At 36.6% G+C, this 17,320-nt stretch overlaps 1 protein-coding gene across 3 annotated transcripts; it reads right to left on the minus strand.

The window, feature by feature from the left end:
- Positions 1–1,740: 1,740 nt before the first annotated feature.
- On the minus strand, positions 1,741–16,462 carry LOC120110213 (putative E3 ubiquitin-protein ligase LIN-1). Of its 3 annotated transcripts, XM_039124556.3 has the most exons (17): positions 13,382–16,462; positions 12,598–12,670; positions 11,276–11,536; positions 10,571–10,638; positions 9,288–10,463; positions 8,337–8,478; positions 7,521–7,766; positions 6,482–6,779; positions 5,903–6,024; positions 4,008–4,127; positions 3,473–3,604; positions 3,260–3,382; positions 2,923–3,033; positions 2,642–2,788; positions 2,438–2,563; positions 2,223–2,339; positions 1,741–2,130 (listed from the first exon to the last, which is right to left on the minus strand). In XM_039124556.3, the coding sequence occupies exons 1-17, from the start codon at positions 14,086–14,088 to the stop codon at positions 2,113–2,115; spliced, it is 3,987 nt and encodes a 1,328-aa protein (XP_038980484.3). In that variant the 5' UTR covers positions 14,089–16,462; the 3' UTR covers positions 1,741–2,112. The 3 variants fall into 3 exon arrangements, 2 of the variants coding, with proteins under 2 accessions (XP_038980484.3, XP_038980486.3); XM_039124558.3 differs by lacking the exon at positions 11,276–11,536; XR_016396142.1 differs by lacking the exons at positions 1,741–2,130; positions 2,223–2,339; positions 2,438–2,563 and having other exon boundaries at positions 2,750–2,788; positions 2,923–3,048.
- Between the last annotated feature and the right edge of the window lie 858 nt (positions 16,463–17,320).

Consider the following 17,320-nt stretch of genomic DNA (forward strand, 5'->3'; position numbering starts at 1 on the left):
CAACAGGATCCAATAAGGCCCTAGAGCCTAATAGTTTCCACCGGGTTTTTTCAGGGCATATTGGAGAATTCGGCCAGATATGTGTCATGCAGAGAAGCAACTTTTTTACGTCAGGTAATAAGCCAAGAGCTTGAAAATCCCCTCTCACTTCAGGCCTAATAGTTTGTATAATACGTACGTTGCATAAGTCTTTGGCCAAGATATTTTACACTGAGGATAAAAATAGTCATCCATATATAAGCTCGTATTTGAAAACTAGCAGCTTTCATCTTAGGCAGGAAGTATTTTGGATATAACTTGCTGTTGGCTCAAGAACTATGATTTAGTCATAATTTTTCCAACATTTTTCTCATGGATAACAGAGGATGAGATGCTCGAGTCCATGATGATGTTATAGCAAAACAGATTATTTTGCATGTCTTCAAGGGTACTATTTATGGAGCATGTAAATGGATTTGTTATTTTTGGAACAATAAGGTCCGGTTACACGCCATGCATTGTGATGGTTTATTCTGCTTATTAGCTTTAGCTCATTGTTAAAGCATAGATACACTTGCAGCTTTTTTTTTTTTTTTAGTACAACGGCGGCTCACATCCTACGAGTGTGGATGGGGCCAACAAAATTAGTAAACAACAGGGCAGATAAAGAACCCAGCACTATGTCATGCTCCATCCATATGAAGCCTCCAGATGATGAGCCGTATAGGAGGCAACTCAATCAGCTGCACCATTTGCTTTTCTATAGGCATGTGTGGTCTGATAAGAGGCACACTCCTGCAGCTTTCATTGTGTTACCTGGTTCATCACTTTAGCATTATTATTCACTGATATTAAACAAATTTTTTCTCTGTTTTTTGACTCTTTTCTTTATAGGGAAAGAAGCTACTGAAGCAAATCAAAAAGTGGATGAAGAAGAAGCACAAGAAGGAGAATAGTTTCTGAACGACCCTTCTTTGCAAATAAAAAGCTACGAAGGGTACCTCAGTATCCAAGACATAATTTAATTGCATGATGAGCCAGCTGAGCCATCTCTTTATGCTACCTGCCTACCTGAGCATGAAGGTATTTAATTTATCCTCTGTTCCAAGGAAAATTCCTATGACTGCTTTATTTCTTTCTTGGTGAGAAGAACTACCGGGCAAAAAGAAACATGTGCTGTAAAAAATCCTTTTGGATTATTTTGGTCATATGATTCATTTTTATGTGCAAAAGGAGAGTTTGTCCAACTGTCAAAAGAGAGGCTTTCAAATCACTTTTATGTCCTTCTGGTGTACCTGATAAGGTTCTTCTTCCCTGTCCTTCTTCCCTCTTTTTAAGAGTTTATCGTTCTTATCTCTCAATACTTTTCCAATAACATTTAATTTTTTTTCTCTTTCTTGCTAGGAAGCATTGCCAATCTGTTATTGGTAAGAAACTTAACTCACATTGCTTGGTCCCATGTTTGGTAGAAAACTCGAGACTTCTTTTGCCTTTTTTTCATCCTTTTCATTTTCCTTTTTCTGACATACAGTAATGGTTTAACAGAGTTATAGCTTTTCTCAGTTCACATATTCTGTCACTGGATTGAAGATAAAAGTAACAAAAAAGAACAATGCTTATGTAACTGGTATTAACCATTCAAATCAAAACCAGTGGAGTTGATTTTTGTTACATAGCCTGTTAAAACAGTATTCACAAGCTAGGTTTAAGTATACCCAGGGGGAGCATGTCAAGGTTGATATCATCATTCCAGTGGCCTCGTTGAATGAAAAAATTTTCCTCGCTCAACAAGCAGAGGCATGATAGATAAGTTTTATCTTGTCTAGTTGCCAAACCATTCTATTTCAATATCCATCCTTGATACACATATAAGCAACTGCATTTTCAATCTTCAGCTTTAATACACATACAGTTGAAGCTTAAGAAATGCATGCCCATTATTCATCAACAACAAAGCAACCCTGCAACTTTTTTTTTCACTTACACTCATTCGCATTGCTGGTCATGAAATACTCTATTTATGTCTTGTGAACTGAATTAACTCACAATATCCTATCCTTTCTACATTCTCTCTGCCTAGTTGTATTGAAAAATTTACAACCTGTAGCTCCCACATTCATTGTTCCAGTGTATTTAGAGAGGAATCCAGCCCTGTCATCCATGTGTAATTAGGGTAAGAATATTAGCAAGATACGCTATTTGGAGGTTTAATTTTACAATGCTAATTAGCTTGCTTAACGCACCTTGATCAACCCATTTTCACTACCACAAAAGATAATATCATTTGCTGTCAGGAGGCTTGTTATCTTGCTACCTGCTGCTAATGTACCTACTTTCTGTTGCATTCCTCTCAACCAAATCTGTTGCACATTACCTCATCCAATTATAACCAACCAAATTGCAAGTATATGACAAGATTCATATTAAGAAAATTTCAATAAATAGGCTTGACAATCACCTGAATAATACTTGGCGATGAGCTGCAGTTCAAGTAAATGAAGTCCTCCACTACTGACATGGCTTGCACATTTGTTCCCCTTTCCATCGCTATTGAAATTTGAGGTCGGCAGCACTTTCTCCACTCCTGAGTTTTTCTCAGATTAAATTAGTTGATTGCTTTGATCCTTTTAATTGTTCCTATGTTAAATATTATAATACGTACCTTTATACTCGATCCTTCAACAGCAACACCTGCATGGTAAACCCATCCTTTATAGACCAGAATAGAGTTTATCGCTTGGTTTTGCATTCTCCAGCTTTTTGTAGGCGGTCTGATCTCTGTTTTATAGTTTGCCATTATATCTACTTCCTGAAGGAAATTTCAGTTACACTTTAAATGGTTGGATCTTCTGATGAAAAAAGGCTTGGATGAATATAATGAAACGATTCTTATATGCTATGAAATATTCATGAATTCATATGAAGTCCAAACATCAAACCAACCTGTATACTTGAATCTGTGCAACCAAGGTAAACTTTTCCCTGGACAACTGTTAGGCATTTAACATGCTTTTTCTTGCATGTAGTCTCGATGCTTCTTGATTCATGGCAGACCTATAAAATATTGCTCTAACATGATGTCAAATTGCATTTCTCAGTCCTGATAGAGTGAAGCACGCTGAACAATTATCCAAAGGTGACAAACAAGGAAAAAAAGAGCTTCTATGCTTATGGATGTCACCGTAGCTAATCCTGAATCTTGAATGTATTGATTACAGAATCTGAACCCTGTAGTACAAAGTGTACACTTTAGTCGCAACTAGAATAGGCTGACCTTTACCTTGAGACCATGGCTCTGTGTAATTACAAGAATTTTGTCACCACAACTTTCTACTTTTTGAATGGGATCCTTCATCTCTATAACTTCAACACATTCTAACTTCCTTTGTAGCATTTTCCAGACCTGTAAATGAAAAAGAGCTTTTTATTACTTGTTCTTTTATTATTTTTTAATAATGAATCCTTAGTCTGTTTATATGATGGGATCAGTTACCTTAACAGTTTTGTCAGAGGATCCACTTAAAAGGCTATCCCCTGGTTCAAAAAGTGTTAAGCAGGTTACGGGCCTTTTGTGGTCCTTGGCCTCCCATACGAGCATTGTTCTTTGTCCCTTGATGTCCCAGACCTGATTTGATTCATCAAATATATTAGAGTTTCATATTTTGATAGGCATTATAAGTTGACATATAATGACAGATGAAATTTTCGCATATTATTTTGACAAGTAGCAAATATTTCTGGCATAATAAAAAATATGTCCGGCTCGTAACATACTTGATATAATCTGTCATCATTTTGACATGATGACTTTGCATTTCTTTTTCCATTTTTGTTACAAGATAACATTTTTTAATAGCAATAAGATCAAATGTCTGCTTCTGATCAAATCTTTCATCTTGGCTAGAGCTGCATACAGCACAATTCTTTTTCCATCTTTATAGTATTTGGGAATATGTGATATTGCAAAGTAACTCTGAACTTGTCAAAAATGATAGCTACATAACATTCTGTCTCAAATATATCCTTACTTTAATCGAGCCATCTGAGTATCCAGCACAAAGCTGTCCTTTGTAGAAAATAAGAGCAGTTGCAGCTCCGCTTCCAACATGGCCTACTTCCAGAATTTGTGTATGTGCACATGACACATGCTGCAATTGCCATCGTTAGATGGATGATGTGCACTAGTGAGTCAATGTCATATATTCTTATTACAGAGTAGTAAAAAAGCCAATGAATCTTAATTTGAGAATTAAAGTAACAGTAAGATGAAGAGGAAATATGCAAGCATAATTGTAGACCTTTAAAATGTGAAACAAGACTATTTACTTTCATTCATCAAAATATATTTAACATAAAAAAACATGTTGCAAGGATTTCATGCTAATTGACAGATTGATCTGTGCTTCGGAGGACATTAGTAAGGGTCTGCTGCTAATAGTGTTATAGTAACTACAAAGCATGGAAATCACACTTATATGTACAATCTTTGCGCAAATGTTATCTAAGAGTTCCTTCATTATATATTTCTGTTACTATGTTGGCATCTGAGCAGGTGTTTAGTTAATGCCTTGCTAGTGCTAATGCACCGTTATTTTTTCAGAAGTAGAGTGACTTATGTATTGCTTTTGCAGTAAGAGCCTTCCAATGTTATCTATATTTATGATAGAAATATCTTTAACAAGAATCGCATAATTTCTTTGTATTCTTATTATTGGCATCCATTGGACATTTGAAGGCTTGAAGCTGATATTAACAAAATAACTGATGTCATAAAGGTAATCTAAATTTGAAGTTCAGCATGTTTTAAAAATATGTGATATTCAGATTTCTGTGATTTCAATTCAGAGGTACTGTAATGCTTTCAAGTTCTAATAAAGCTTGGCATTGCAAGAATGGTGAATTAAATCAAAAGTTCTTTGACCTCATTATGGGATCTAGAACCGGCTAATCTGAGTAGGCTGTTCTGCAATAAGCTAACATCTTTCATCTGGAACAGTTAATTCAAGATTTTTCCCCCCCTCGAAGTTAGCTATCCTTTATCTAACCAAACTATCAATCTCAAAAAGTGCTTTTTTCCTGTTACTTTTGCCCTGCTTGAATAAACTGGGAATTGCCTATCATGTTGTGTCCATCATTCATAATTCGAGGTAACTGTATTTTCATATATCAAATTATAATATAATAATAAGTTAAAGGTATATTTAGATGACACTACATTAGGATATCTTCAATTATTTAGCCTTTCATACTATAAGCATTCTAATTTCTTTTACATTCTCGTGATTCTGTTGGCAGTTCTAAGTATTATGCCAACAACTAGATCGGAAAGGTAGATTCTTATAAGTACCCTTATTAATTTAAACAATTGTTATGCTTTATCTGAGGCATTATATATTTAAGGCGTTTATTTGGCTTTCTTGAACAACTGTGTGGGATTTTTCAAGTACTAGAGTTTGCTGGGAATTGTCACTTATAGAAGACCATATAAAAGAATTTTCAGTTTTCTGTTTCAAAATATTTCTAATTCTCCATATCTACATGAAAGCTGAGAAGTCTAATGTGTTTCAAGAAGATAGAAATGCGGTTGATGTGAGAGGACTAGAACCTCTTGGCAACAGTTGATGTTTTTGATTTACTTGCTTAAAGGACCTTATACATCCTTAATTTCTGTTAGTTCCAAGGATAAAACTTTAAATGAATTTGTTTCACTTTCAAGTAGTTTCTTGCATGTATGTGAAGTTAAACCATAGGCCACAATTTCAAATGTAGTTATCAGACTGTTGTAACACATCATATGCAGCCATTACTACTATGTAATGGTTATCTTGCAGTGTTTCTTAAGTTTGCACTACCAATGTTAAGAGTTATAATCTCACTTTTCCACGTATATGTAACAATTTTAAAAACTAACAACTGCACTCACTGGTTTGGTGGGAAGAAAATAATCTGTAACTTTTAGTAATTCCTCAGCCATCCATGTGTAACCTGAGAGACGTCTAAGTGATTCTTGTAAACCTTCTGAGAAGTTCATTAATTTCTGCTTTCCTGCATATAGAGAAAATCCAGCAAAGGTTACAGTTTCAATATGGAAAACAATACGCTTAATCTAAACAGAACGCATGAACTTTTGAAATCACCACTGTGGCATGTTAAAATTTTAAAGGAATCAAAGTTAGATGTATAAGGTTTTTGAAGGTATTTTTGATGGGTTAAGTTGTTCTTATCACCTCAAGGTTCCTATTTTCTTAGTAAATGAATGCAAAACCATAGTAATAATAGTTTTTTTTTGGGGGGGGGGGGGGGGTGGGTGGTTGGGGTTATGTATCTCTTAGGTGGTAATATGCTGCTAGCTTTTTACCTTTGAGGAAGTATGTAAATCATAACTATAATAGTCTAGAACTATTTGTTTTTAATCAGAAGCATTTTCAGTGTAGAATTGAGTTATTGAGACTTTGCTACTACTCTGTGCATGAGGGACTGTAACTGTCAAAAACTCCATTACCTTTACCAGATGTGTAATTGTACACACAAAGACATGCTAGAATTCGCTCATCGAGCTCTGACCCTGGATGGAGGAAGTGTGCTATTTCACTTAACAAAATCTCACAGGCATAATATCTGAGGCTACTTGGACCCATAACTGCCATTTCACTTCCAAGCCATGCAATGCATATAAGACAGCCATGTGAAACACTCTTTATCTTGCTCTGAACTCCCCTTGCCAAAGCATTAAAGATGGAACAACCAAATTTGATGACATCTTTTGCAGTTTTGGCACTCCATGCATTTGTTTCGGAGTCCTGCATGAATATCGTCTACTATATCAAAAATAGACACATATGTTCTATTTCAGTTTAATGCATCACCAAATTGAAGCAACACATTATGTACGTTAACCAGGGTCGGCAAAACCAGTACTAGGCACCATACCAATTGCCCGGTGGCACAAGTCGGTACAGGCTGCTCCGGGCCTGTACCGATACAGTAGAAGAGGCGAGGAAGAGAGAACGAGAGAGAAAAAGAGAGAGAGAGAGAGAGAGAGAGAGAGAGAGAGAGAGAGGGGGAGGCCGAGAGAAGCTGACGAAGAGCCAGTGGAGGGCCAGAGAGCAATTGCACGAAGGAGGCGGAGGCCAGAGAGCCGCCCCACGGAGAAGGTGGAGGCCGGAGAGCCGCCGGGAAGCTGCATAAGAAGGCTCCGCTCCAGTCCCCTATTTCGTTCGAAACAGGGGCCAGAGTGAGCTCTTCTTCCAAGGCTCCCTTCCCTGCATGGTGGCTCGCCGGCCGGCCTCGACCTTCCTCTCCCTCTCCCTCTCCCTCCCTCCCCCCCCCCCCCCCCCCCCCGCTCTCTCTCTCTCTCTCTCTTTTCCTCTTTTTCCTTCGTCTTCTCTCCCTCCGGTGCCAGTCTCGTTTTCGTCTCCGGAACCATCCCGGTCTGCGGTCAGTACGGTTTGGGATGGTTCCGCCGACCTTGACGTTAACGCTACAATATGATGGTTGGTTCTAGTTGTAAATAGGATGGATGAAAATTGTTTGACTAGTACCTGTAGACAGGGATCAAACCAGTCAACTTTTCTGATCATATTCCTATGATGTACTGATGCCAAACCTGCCCTTTTTACTAGCCATGCTGCTGTATATGGTTCCCCTGTCCAAGAATAAGTCCCTCCAAGGTTTGAAAAAATAAATGCTGCCAGTGTCTGTGTGCTGCAATTTTCTTCTGATGCAACTGACTCTAATAGGATTTCAATTGCCTCTTCTCTGAATGCACTGTTGCCACTTGAATGTTCCTGCGATAGATTTGTTTCTTTAATGTCAATTCCTGCTTCTAACATTTTTTCTATTCCTAGAAAAGAAAACTTTTCTCGTTCGTGAATCATGTAGACAATTATAATGTTTAAAAAAAAAATGATATAGTTCTATTATATGTTCAGAATATTAATTTGATAAGATATCATATAAATTGTGGGTATAAATTGTGGAAGAGGCACTTCGCAGTGGTTCACTGTCTGAGACAACATGAAAATGATTCAATGAATCACAAATCCTTCATGATCATTATAATGGCTGAGAACTGCCTGATTAGTTTACAGATAAAATTTTCAAAATATTTCACTCTGATCAAAATGCATGGATATCTACAAGGTGGAAAAATGTTTAGAATTTGATCTGCAGAAGGCCAAGATTTTCAGTGTTTATAGCAAAGAAGTCTCAAGTAACCATGAGAGGTTAGATTTCTAGTGAACTGACAATAGAAAATTATAGTCTACAATCTGTTGATGGAAATTGCATTTCAATGATGTATATATCTTCATATGTTTAACTGAATGCTTTGAAGTATACCACTGAATAAACTATACCAGCATGTCCAATTGAACCAGAAGATTTGCTGCCAAAAGTCGATATTCAGGTTCAGCTTGTTGGATACACGTCATTAACGTGTGCATAATGCTGAAGCTTCTGTGCTGTCGTATCTGATGGAGCAAATGAATGGCTGATGACCTGAAACATTAGGATACTAGTACTTAGCAAGTTCATTAATGTCAATTAATTATAGATGTGTACTCTGTTTTGATTTTGTATTTTAAACTCAAAAGGTTAATTTTTACTGGGTTGAGTCCTGCGGCTCATTATTTGGCTAAGATATGAGGAACAAAAACAGTTTCCAGATAAAACAGAAGGAAACCATAATGGTCTACAGCCAGCTGTATATTGCTAGAGCATCTAATATTCACCCCACTCTTTTATGTCTTGCATTGTAACATTTAGTTTTTTGTATGTAGTTATAAATTTTTGTTGTCATTGAGACATGCAGAGAAGCAATCACAATTAATGTAGAATTGGATGGTTTTGGATTTATGATTCACTGAAACCTTTTATTACAGGGATGCAAATGGACCAACTGAGAACTTTACACTGTTTGGTTTGAGTAATGGGGCTGGCCGTTGAAAGTTTTGGAAATCCATATCCCAGAACCATCCTATTCGCATATCTACCTTTATATGAATTTGATTAGTTATATTATGCTGCTAACTTGTATTAAATATTTTATATACAAAAATTGCAGTATTCTAAATGTGTACTATGTTTAATATTGTCATTCTTTTGATTATCTGAGACAGCTATTTCTGTTTCTGGTTGATGATTTATTTTTCGAAAAAATGAATAAGCCTCAAGAAGAGTTGAAATAGTCAAAAGCTAAACCTGAATCATATAGATAACATATCCCATCTATGAAATACAAAAACATATGGACACAAGTGAATTGAGATTAGCTATTGAAATAAGCAATTCAAAACATATGAAAATACCTGGGCATGCGAAGAATCTCATGGAAATATTCAAGTGCAGCATATTTGGCACGTTTCTCATTTCTTCTAAGAAGATAGAGGAATGAATCCACAGGAGTGACTTGTGACAAAAACTTTTTGCAATTCCCGTTCAGACGCATGCACCTAACAAGAATCGCTGCCAAAGCCACACCTTCTTCTAAATTCTTGTTCATGGCAACATTTACAAGCTTAGAGAGAATCTGAGGAGAACTAATAGCTCCCAAGTGCATGTTATTTGTTACATAGTCAAAGGCAGTTACTAATACTTCAATCATGGCTATTGATGCTGATGTTGGTGTTATAGTAAGTGACAAATACCCCTTCTGACCATTTGAGTTGCAAGCAACCTCAACTAATGCTGGTAGAAGCTCTAGACCTTTTATCTGTGTAGGTGATGGATTTAGCAAATAGATAAGAATAGCAGCCTCTTGCACATTTCTCTTCAATGCATTGGCCAAATAATTCAGAAGTAAATCCTTTTTCTTAATGTCTTCTATAACTGCTTTGTCTTCTGATATTAGAAGTAAGAGCATAGATACTGATTCCCTAATGACTTTCTCCGTTTTAGAAGTTGAAATGATGTCCAGTAATTGGTCAAGGATTCCTTGCTTTACTGAGCTATATTTAACCTTCTTCTTAGTGTTGAATATTTCCCCTATAGTTGTAACTTCCAAATCATCATCTTCATATTTTCCTGGACCTTCCGAGAAACATAGAGTTGAAAATGCCTTTTCAAATCTTTCCAGCAGTTCCATGTGATTATCTTTCCTATAACTCGAGCTTTCATCACTCCGGTCTTTCTCATTGTTTGAAAAGTTTATTTTCCTCCTTGCAAAACTTCCTCGAGGAACTGCTTCAGATATGCTATATTTCCTTCTAAATTTAGATGAGAAATTGCTAAAGCATCTTAAGTCTTGTGGTGGTGAACTTCCTGAAGGTGTCCCATCTTCTACAGAACAATAGGAAAATGGGCATGTCTCCCCATCTCCCCGATCCAAGATTGAAAATCTTAAATCATTAAGTGAACTATGTGATCTGCTAGATAATAGACAATTTGCATTTGCTTTGCAGACTTCCAGATTCATTGAATAGCTTGGAGAATCAGGAGCATATAACTCTAGACACTGAGGAGATGAATAACCAGGTTGGTAGTTCCTATAATGATCATAAGAACACAATATGATTGTATCATAGTTTTTTCATTAGGAACTTGTTACAGTAATAGCTGATGATAGTTGCTATATAATAGGGTATGGACATACCTTTCACCATGATTGGATGCTGAAAGATCTGCATCTGTTGACAGAATCTTTTCTGGACTTTCTTTACCCTGCATTCTCATCCGATTCAGATGAATTGTAATCATTAAAAAATAACAGATCTGGAAACTATGCTATTCTGTTCAATTTTCTTTTATTTTTAGAATAAGTCCTTGTCCGATGATAGCAAGGTTGGTTTTTTATTGTAATTTTAGTAATGAAATTTATCATTGGATCCTAGAATCTAATCTTTGCCACAAAGATGTGTATTTACATCACTGTTGTATTGACTCCACATGCAAGTGAGTTATAATTACTGAAAAATATATATTGAATAGCAGGCCTTATCTCATCTAATTTTGAGTCTGGTTCTACGGATCAAGTTGTTTTATCCATCAAAATTTGAGAACCTCACACGAACAGCTCTCAAATTGTCCATTCTGAATTAGTTTACTGGTCCTTAACAAGCCAACTTTACACAAAGGAATGACTTCTGTGAATGCTAGAAGATCAGCAGGCAGGACAAATTTTATCTTATCGGCTGTGTTGTTTAAGATTAAGCAACTCGCAGCTTGCAAAACCTACCTTAATAACCTAGCAGTTTAGGCCCCAGTTATCTTACTATTATTTTTACAGTTCAAAGATAAAAATCATGCAAATTACATTACAATGTCTGTATATGTGTATCTGGATGTCCGTATGTGTTACCTCTGAATCACTTGTTTCTGTAGAATCAACATGTGAATAAAAGGAAACTGGTGAATCTGACTGGGACTCTTCTAGCATCTCTTGGAGGCATCTGATGTCAAAGCTTTCCTTAATTTCTTCATGAAAACTCTTATCCAGATTTGTCACAAGAGAGTTTACATTTTTGGGTTTGGTAAAATCTTCACATTCCTCTGAATTGGCCGTGGAGGCTTTATTTTTTTTTATAACTATAATTTCTTTAGGTTGATATACCATCTGAGCCTGCATGAAAAACAAATTCAGAAGTAGTGATAAGGTCCTTTCGGCAATTTTTGCATGCGTAAATTGTTTATAAAGTAAATTTTCAGTTGGCTGTGTTTATTAGTTTGCTAAATTGAAACAAGAGGATTAGGATATCAGACAAACTTAAGGGTGACATAGAGTTCTTTGTTATTTTCCATCAACTGGACATGTCAAAAAAATTTATTTTCCAGTGCAGCTTGCATGTGAAATCATTTTTTAACAAAAAAACTAGTACATGACATTTATGTATATGGATATGCAGCCAACTAGCTTCCCCGACTGATAATTGTAGCTAGAACAGTGAAAATAAAGGAAAAGTTAGTATAGCCACCTTCTTGGAAGAGGCTACAGAACCTTAAACAGAGTATATGGCAGCCTTTCATATGGTGCCAGTCTGCCAGAAGAATTTTAACGGTATAGTTTGACTTTGTAGTTTGGGGTAAGTGTCAGACTGCCATATACCATGTTCAAGGTTAGATCATGCCTTCTTCCTGAAGACAGCATTTCTCATTGCGAACGATTTTCTTTTGGAAACTAGCATCAAATCCTCTGGTTATTTCATATAAATAAATAGTGAAACGAAAAACAAAATTAGAAATGCATTTTCTGGAGTGGATCTTCTGCCGTTAGTATGGAGTGATAGATACTTAAAGTATAAACTTCTGACTGTATGATCAAAATAGGCATGTGATCTGGTTTCCACAGCTTATGACCCTAGAAAATCTCTAACACCAGCTGTATACCATCTAGGATTTATGCCATTTTCCTCCTCCATGCGTGATATGAGTCCTTTGAACTGGCCCCAAGGTGCTAATTTCTAGGACCATAAGATTGACATTCCTGAAGGCAAGTAAGGAAGATGAACGCCAACATTTTTTTAATAAATTCATGTATTATGTTCTTCACTTAATACACTATGGTAACCTTAAAGTTCTTATCTATCTTCCTTTCTTTTCAGAAATCATTGTTCGCAAATTAGCAGTCTATTTGTCAATTCGTCTGATTTCAATACTGCATTATTCAAAAACATTCATACTTACCATCTGAAAACTTGCCCAGGTAGGTGCTTGTTCAAGGTAGTTAAACCATTTCGTACTTGCAAAATTTGTGTACCTGTTTCAAGAACAGTGACCAAGGATAAGAACCAGCAGGGAGTAGTTAGCTTCTCTAAATCTCGTTCCACCATTTTCAGTGCCCAGATATTCTGCTTGCAAGATGTTATCAGAGGCAACTCAAAAGCTGAACTGAGAAAAACATACATTGTGAGTATTGGATTTCATGCTTTCAGTCTTCAGTTCATGATTGTAATTTTTTTTCTAGGGGTTTCTAAGTAGCAATCAAATTCTAGGATCTTCTGCACTATATAACACCAATAGTAGAGGAAATTCTGTAACTATAGTTATGCATGTGGTGAATCAACTGTTGAATCTCCTCATGAGGTACATATAGTACATTTGCCTGCTTGGTGCCAGTACTGCAAGAATATCTTGAGTTGTGGGATTTGCTACCATGAGAATTTTAATGCAGCTACAAGTTTTAACAATTTGGCAGCATTCGAGAAAGTTCAGAAAAGAAAGAGAACTTTTGAGGGAAATTTTTTTTTCTCCTTTAAACAACTTTTCCTCAAGAAGCTTAAAGCTGATTAGTGGGTATGAACATGCCCATGGTGCCATGTTATGTCAGTAGGAATCATAACTTGCCATTTTAAATCCTAACCATTATAATGAAATGTGAGATTTATCTACATTTAAGCCCAAGCCGGTACCTAAAAACCAGACTCCAGTTTTCAGTCTGTGGAATGTTATAGTAAATTGAATTACTCACTGTTGATTCTCTGCTTCCCTGTTACAGGTATCGACCAACGAGCATCCCTTAATCTGTGGAGGAGTCTCCCCATATGAAACCACCTGATAGTACATCAACCAATCCTTGTACCTTCTCCCCTGCTGCTTCGCCGCCTCATCCACCGCTTCCTCGGTATCTTCAATTGTCATCAGAGAGCCAAAAAGTCTTCGCCACAAGACCGGTGCAAGCTCTCTTCGAACCAGCTGAGGGAAGACTAACACTGACTGGAGGAAGTGCATGGTCATCTGCCACCCATCCCCCCTAAGCTTCTGAACCAATGAGAGGTAGAAGTAGGAGCAACAAACTATGAATCGGTTCTCGATTCCAGCCGTGCTCCCATCCTCCTCTAGAGATGCTGGTACCTGTAACATCTGCTCAGCCTTCGCAAGCCAAAAATTCCTTTCTTCTTGGCCATTGGACTGGATTGCAAGCTCAATGTTCTCAATTCCCCAGTAGAGGTTCGAAAGGACTGATTGCTCGGAGAATTCAAAGTAACCATGGTCGGATATGGTAAGACTTGAGTTGCATATGAGCTGGAGAGACTTCCTAGCAGCAGGGTCGGAGAGGAAGCGGCGAATGTGGAGATTAACCAATGATACTATGGACAGAATGGAGTCTAAGTCTAGTCTGTTGTCGAGATGGGAATGGGTGATGGAAGAGAGTGAAGACTTGGAGGCAGAAGCCATGGACTTGGGAGCTACAACTGTTGGAGAATTGGGATACTGAATCAAGTTTGGAGAAAAGATATGAGAGAGAGAGAGAGAGAGAGAGAGAGAGAGAGAGAGAGGTGTTGGGAAAGGGAATGGAATGTGGGATGGAACATTCGCTCGTGACTGCCTGCAGACAAAATCCAAAACTGATGAGGCCCGCGCCTTCACAAGGCTAACACACCAAAAATGTGACCGTTGCTTGGCTGCCTTCTTCCCTCCAAGAAAGGGAGGGGACTTTGTATATTTGTTTCTTTTCCTTCTCTAAAGGAGATTTGGATGGAAAGACACGACTGCCCCTATGAAATTATTTTCTAATCATGTGGATATCTGTTTTCCAGCTCTCATCTTTCCTAATTATTTCATAATTATGTTTTCCCCCATCTGTTCTCATATTTCATTGATTGATTACCTGTCAACTTTGACCCTGCTACGTTTTCTTTAATTTTTTACTGTTCAAGGAAGTTATTTATCATGGCTCATTTATACTTTTGTTCTTCTTATCATCGTGCTACTCACGTTATACACGGAGACATTATTCTAAAATTTTAATGTCATGGACAAATTTCTTTCTTTATGTACTTTATAATATTTAATTTTAAAATTTGAGCATTTTCTGGCTTGCTTAATTGTAATCACTTATTGATTGGGGAGTTCTATGCAGCAGAAAGTAATCCCTGAGAGATTCTATTAGGTTTTTTTTTGCTATTACTGTTGCAACAGATGAGCCTTTTAATGCAAAAGCCATTATCAATGGCAGCTCAAAATTCCTCATCCAACTTCATATAGGTGAGGAAATGAAGAGGCATGTTTGACTTGGAACTAAGACTCTTGGGTTTTCTTGTTGTTACCATATATTTCACCAGGTTATTTTGAGAGTTAGTAGGTTCAATAAATTACTGTCATATTAAATGAATAAACAGGAATACGGCACATGATGATGGTCATACAATAATAATGCTATTGCAAATCTAAGATTTTACTTAAATTAAAATTTTCATCTAAGCTTAAGATGTAAACCTCTTCAGTTTAGAAGACTGTTTGAAAGAGCCCGATAATAGCACAAATGGGCATGGATGTAACATCACGGACCCTTATTTCTGTTGTTTTTCTTGGACTGATATGATTGCCGTCACGCAATAATAATTCTGAAGCAATCTAAGATTTTACTTTAAAATACAATTTTTCATCTAAGATTTTTCGTTCTAAGTGAAAACATGCGACAATAGCACAATGGTGGCTATGGACATAACATCAGGATCATATTTCTGTGGTTTCTCTTGGACTGACATTGAAAATTTAATAGATTAGAAAATTCGAGATGCGCAAATTTGCTTGGCATCAATCTCATTTTCTTCTTTCACATATCCACTCCCTGCTTTTAGATCAGTTACTCTTTAATTCCCTACATACTGTTTCCCTTTAGAGAGTATTTGTTTGCATGGAAAATTACTTAGAAAACTTATTTTCCTAAAAAAATAGTTTTTATTTGTTTGTTTCCATAGAAAATCAATAAATCTAGAAAATTTATAGCCAGATGGCTGCAGAACGTTTTTTTATAGTTATCATTGATTTTTGTTGCAACCAAGATCCATAAGCTTGAAGTTTGAGTATGGGATTTTCAATCTTAACTAATAGAAGTCAATGCACAATGACATTTTGTGATAAAAGTTGCAATTCTGTCTTAATTACATACTGTAAGCTTGTAGTACAGGGTATGGGATCTTCAATCTTATCTAGTACAGGGTTGGTGATAAAAGTTGCAATTCATTTTTAATTACCAGTGTTACAGGATGCAACAGAGGTTAAAACTAGTTCTGGTTTTGGAGGACACTTAAAGACTCCCTCTGCCTTTTTTTTCCTATGGTAAAAAGAAAGAAAGAAAGAAAGAAAAAAAACCATGCTTTTCAGTTTTCACGTATCGTTAGCATATTATTGGGTTGCCGTGCGGCTGCAAAACCATGCCAACTTAAAAAAATTTGGATACCTGAAAATTTTATGGTGCGATCTGACAGTCACCCAGTATGTCATCGTCATCATGAAACAGATGTCTGTACGCTGAAACCTACCACATTCCCGTGAGCTATGCACGAATTAGAGAGAGGGAGAGAGAGAGGGAGGAGAATTAAACAGCTATTAATCAACTATAATAAATGATAAAAAATAATAGACTTATCAAAATTTAGTTAATTGTTTCTATTGTGATACTTATAAGTTATTTCTGGCCATTTGTTGGTCACACAAGAAGCTACATGTGGATGATCTGCTGCTGAAATTAACTTTCTAGAAAAATTTATCATGATATAGCATGGTTATTTGCAAGAACAACCATCCGAAATCGAGTTATTTATGTAAGAAACAGTTGGTAATCATCAGAGGAGTTACCATGATAAGAAATTATCTCTTAAAGAAAGTCATAATTGAAGATAACTTCCAATCTTACATAATAAAAGAAAACAAGTAGTTCACAACCTGGCCATTTGGTCCTATCTAAGAGAGGACTCCAGAATGGCCACAATCTTTTTAGTACTGGGTTTGTCATCTTATAACACAAGGTGGCTTACAACAAGAAGTACGCAGGGTGTGATAATAAGGATATGCCGAGCCCCATTACCTAACTTTTTTGGCACAGTAACCTTCACATTCTGCATCAGTGACAGCCCATTCCCTTCCCTATGGCCATAACATTCCAAGATCCAACCTATAAGAATCTAGTAGTGCTCAGAAAAATTAATAGTCCTTTCAGAGAAGGTGCAGATATTTAACACTTAAAAATATGAACCACTTTTGACTAAAGTGGTGGTGTCGGCTATGAATGATACAGTTTGGATTGGAAGCTGACCTGTATCACTTTCATTAAGGCATCTGATTAGATGTCGTTGGGATCGGCATTATTAACCTCCACTGTTCTATATGGAAGAAGAGGCATGCTTAATGGCAATTTGTAAACCATATGAAAAAGTATAATACAGAACTCATGTAGGTTTTGCTCCTATGTTCCAGATCTCCAACGAGCTAAAAGCTAATTTGGCAGCAACTTTATTTGGAGATGATATCATACAAGGGAATTGCATCAAGACTGAATGATTTGAAAGCACCAATGTAGAATCAAGAAAATGTCTTTTTCACCAGGTTCCCTTGAGCTGCAGTTAAGAGCTTATGATCTAGATTAAGGTAATATCAGCACTAATCATTTTTATTATTTATCAGA

Source organism: Phoenix dactylifera, chromosome 8, assembly GCF_051530095.1.
Source record: "Phoenix dactylifera cultivar Ajwa chromosome 8, Ajwa_hap1_PhDact_Kaust_v1.1, whole genome shotgun sequence".
In the NCBI taxonomy this organism is placed as follows: domain Eukaryota; kingdom Viridiplantae; phylum Streptophyta; class Magnoliopsida; order Arecales; family Arecaceae; genus Phoenix; species Phoenix dactylifera.

Bases quoted from the DNA above. Each gene is read 5' to 3' on its own strand.
- LOC120110213 (XM_039124556.3), bottom strand. From the start codon at position 14,088: ATGGCTTCTGCCTCCAAGTCTTCACTCTCTTCCATCACCCATTCCCAT. The intron at 4,128-5,902 runs GTGAGTGCAGTT...TGGCAATTGCAG, and splicing joins ATTTTCTTCCCACCAAACCA to CATGTGTCATGTGCACATAC. The intron at 2,789-2,922 runs GTTGGTTTGATG...AATTTCCTTCAG, and splicing joins GCACAGATTCAAGTATACAG to GAAGTAGATATAATGGCAAA.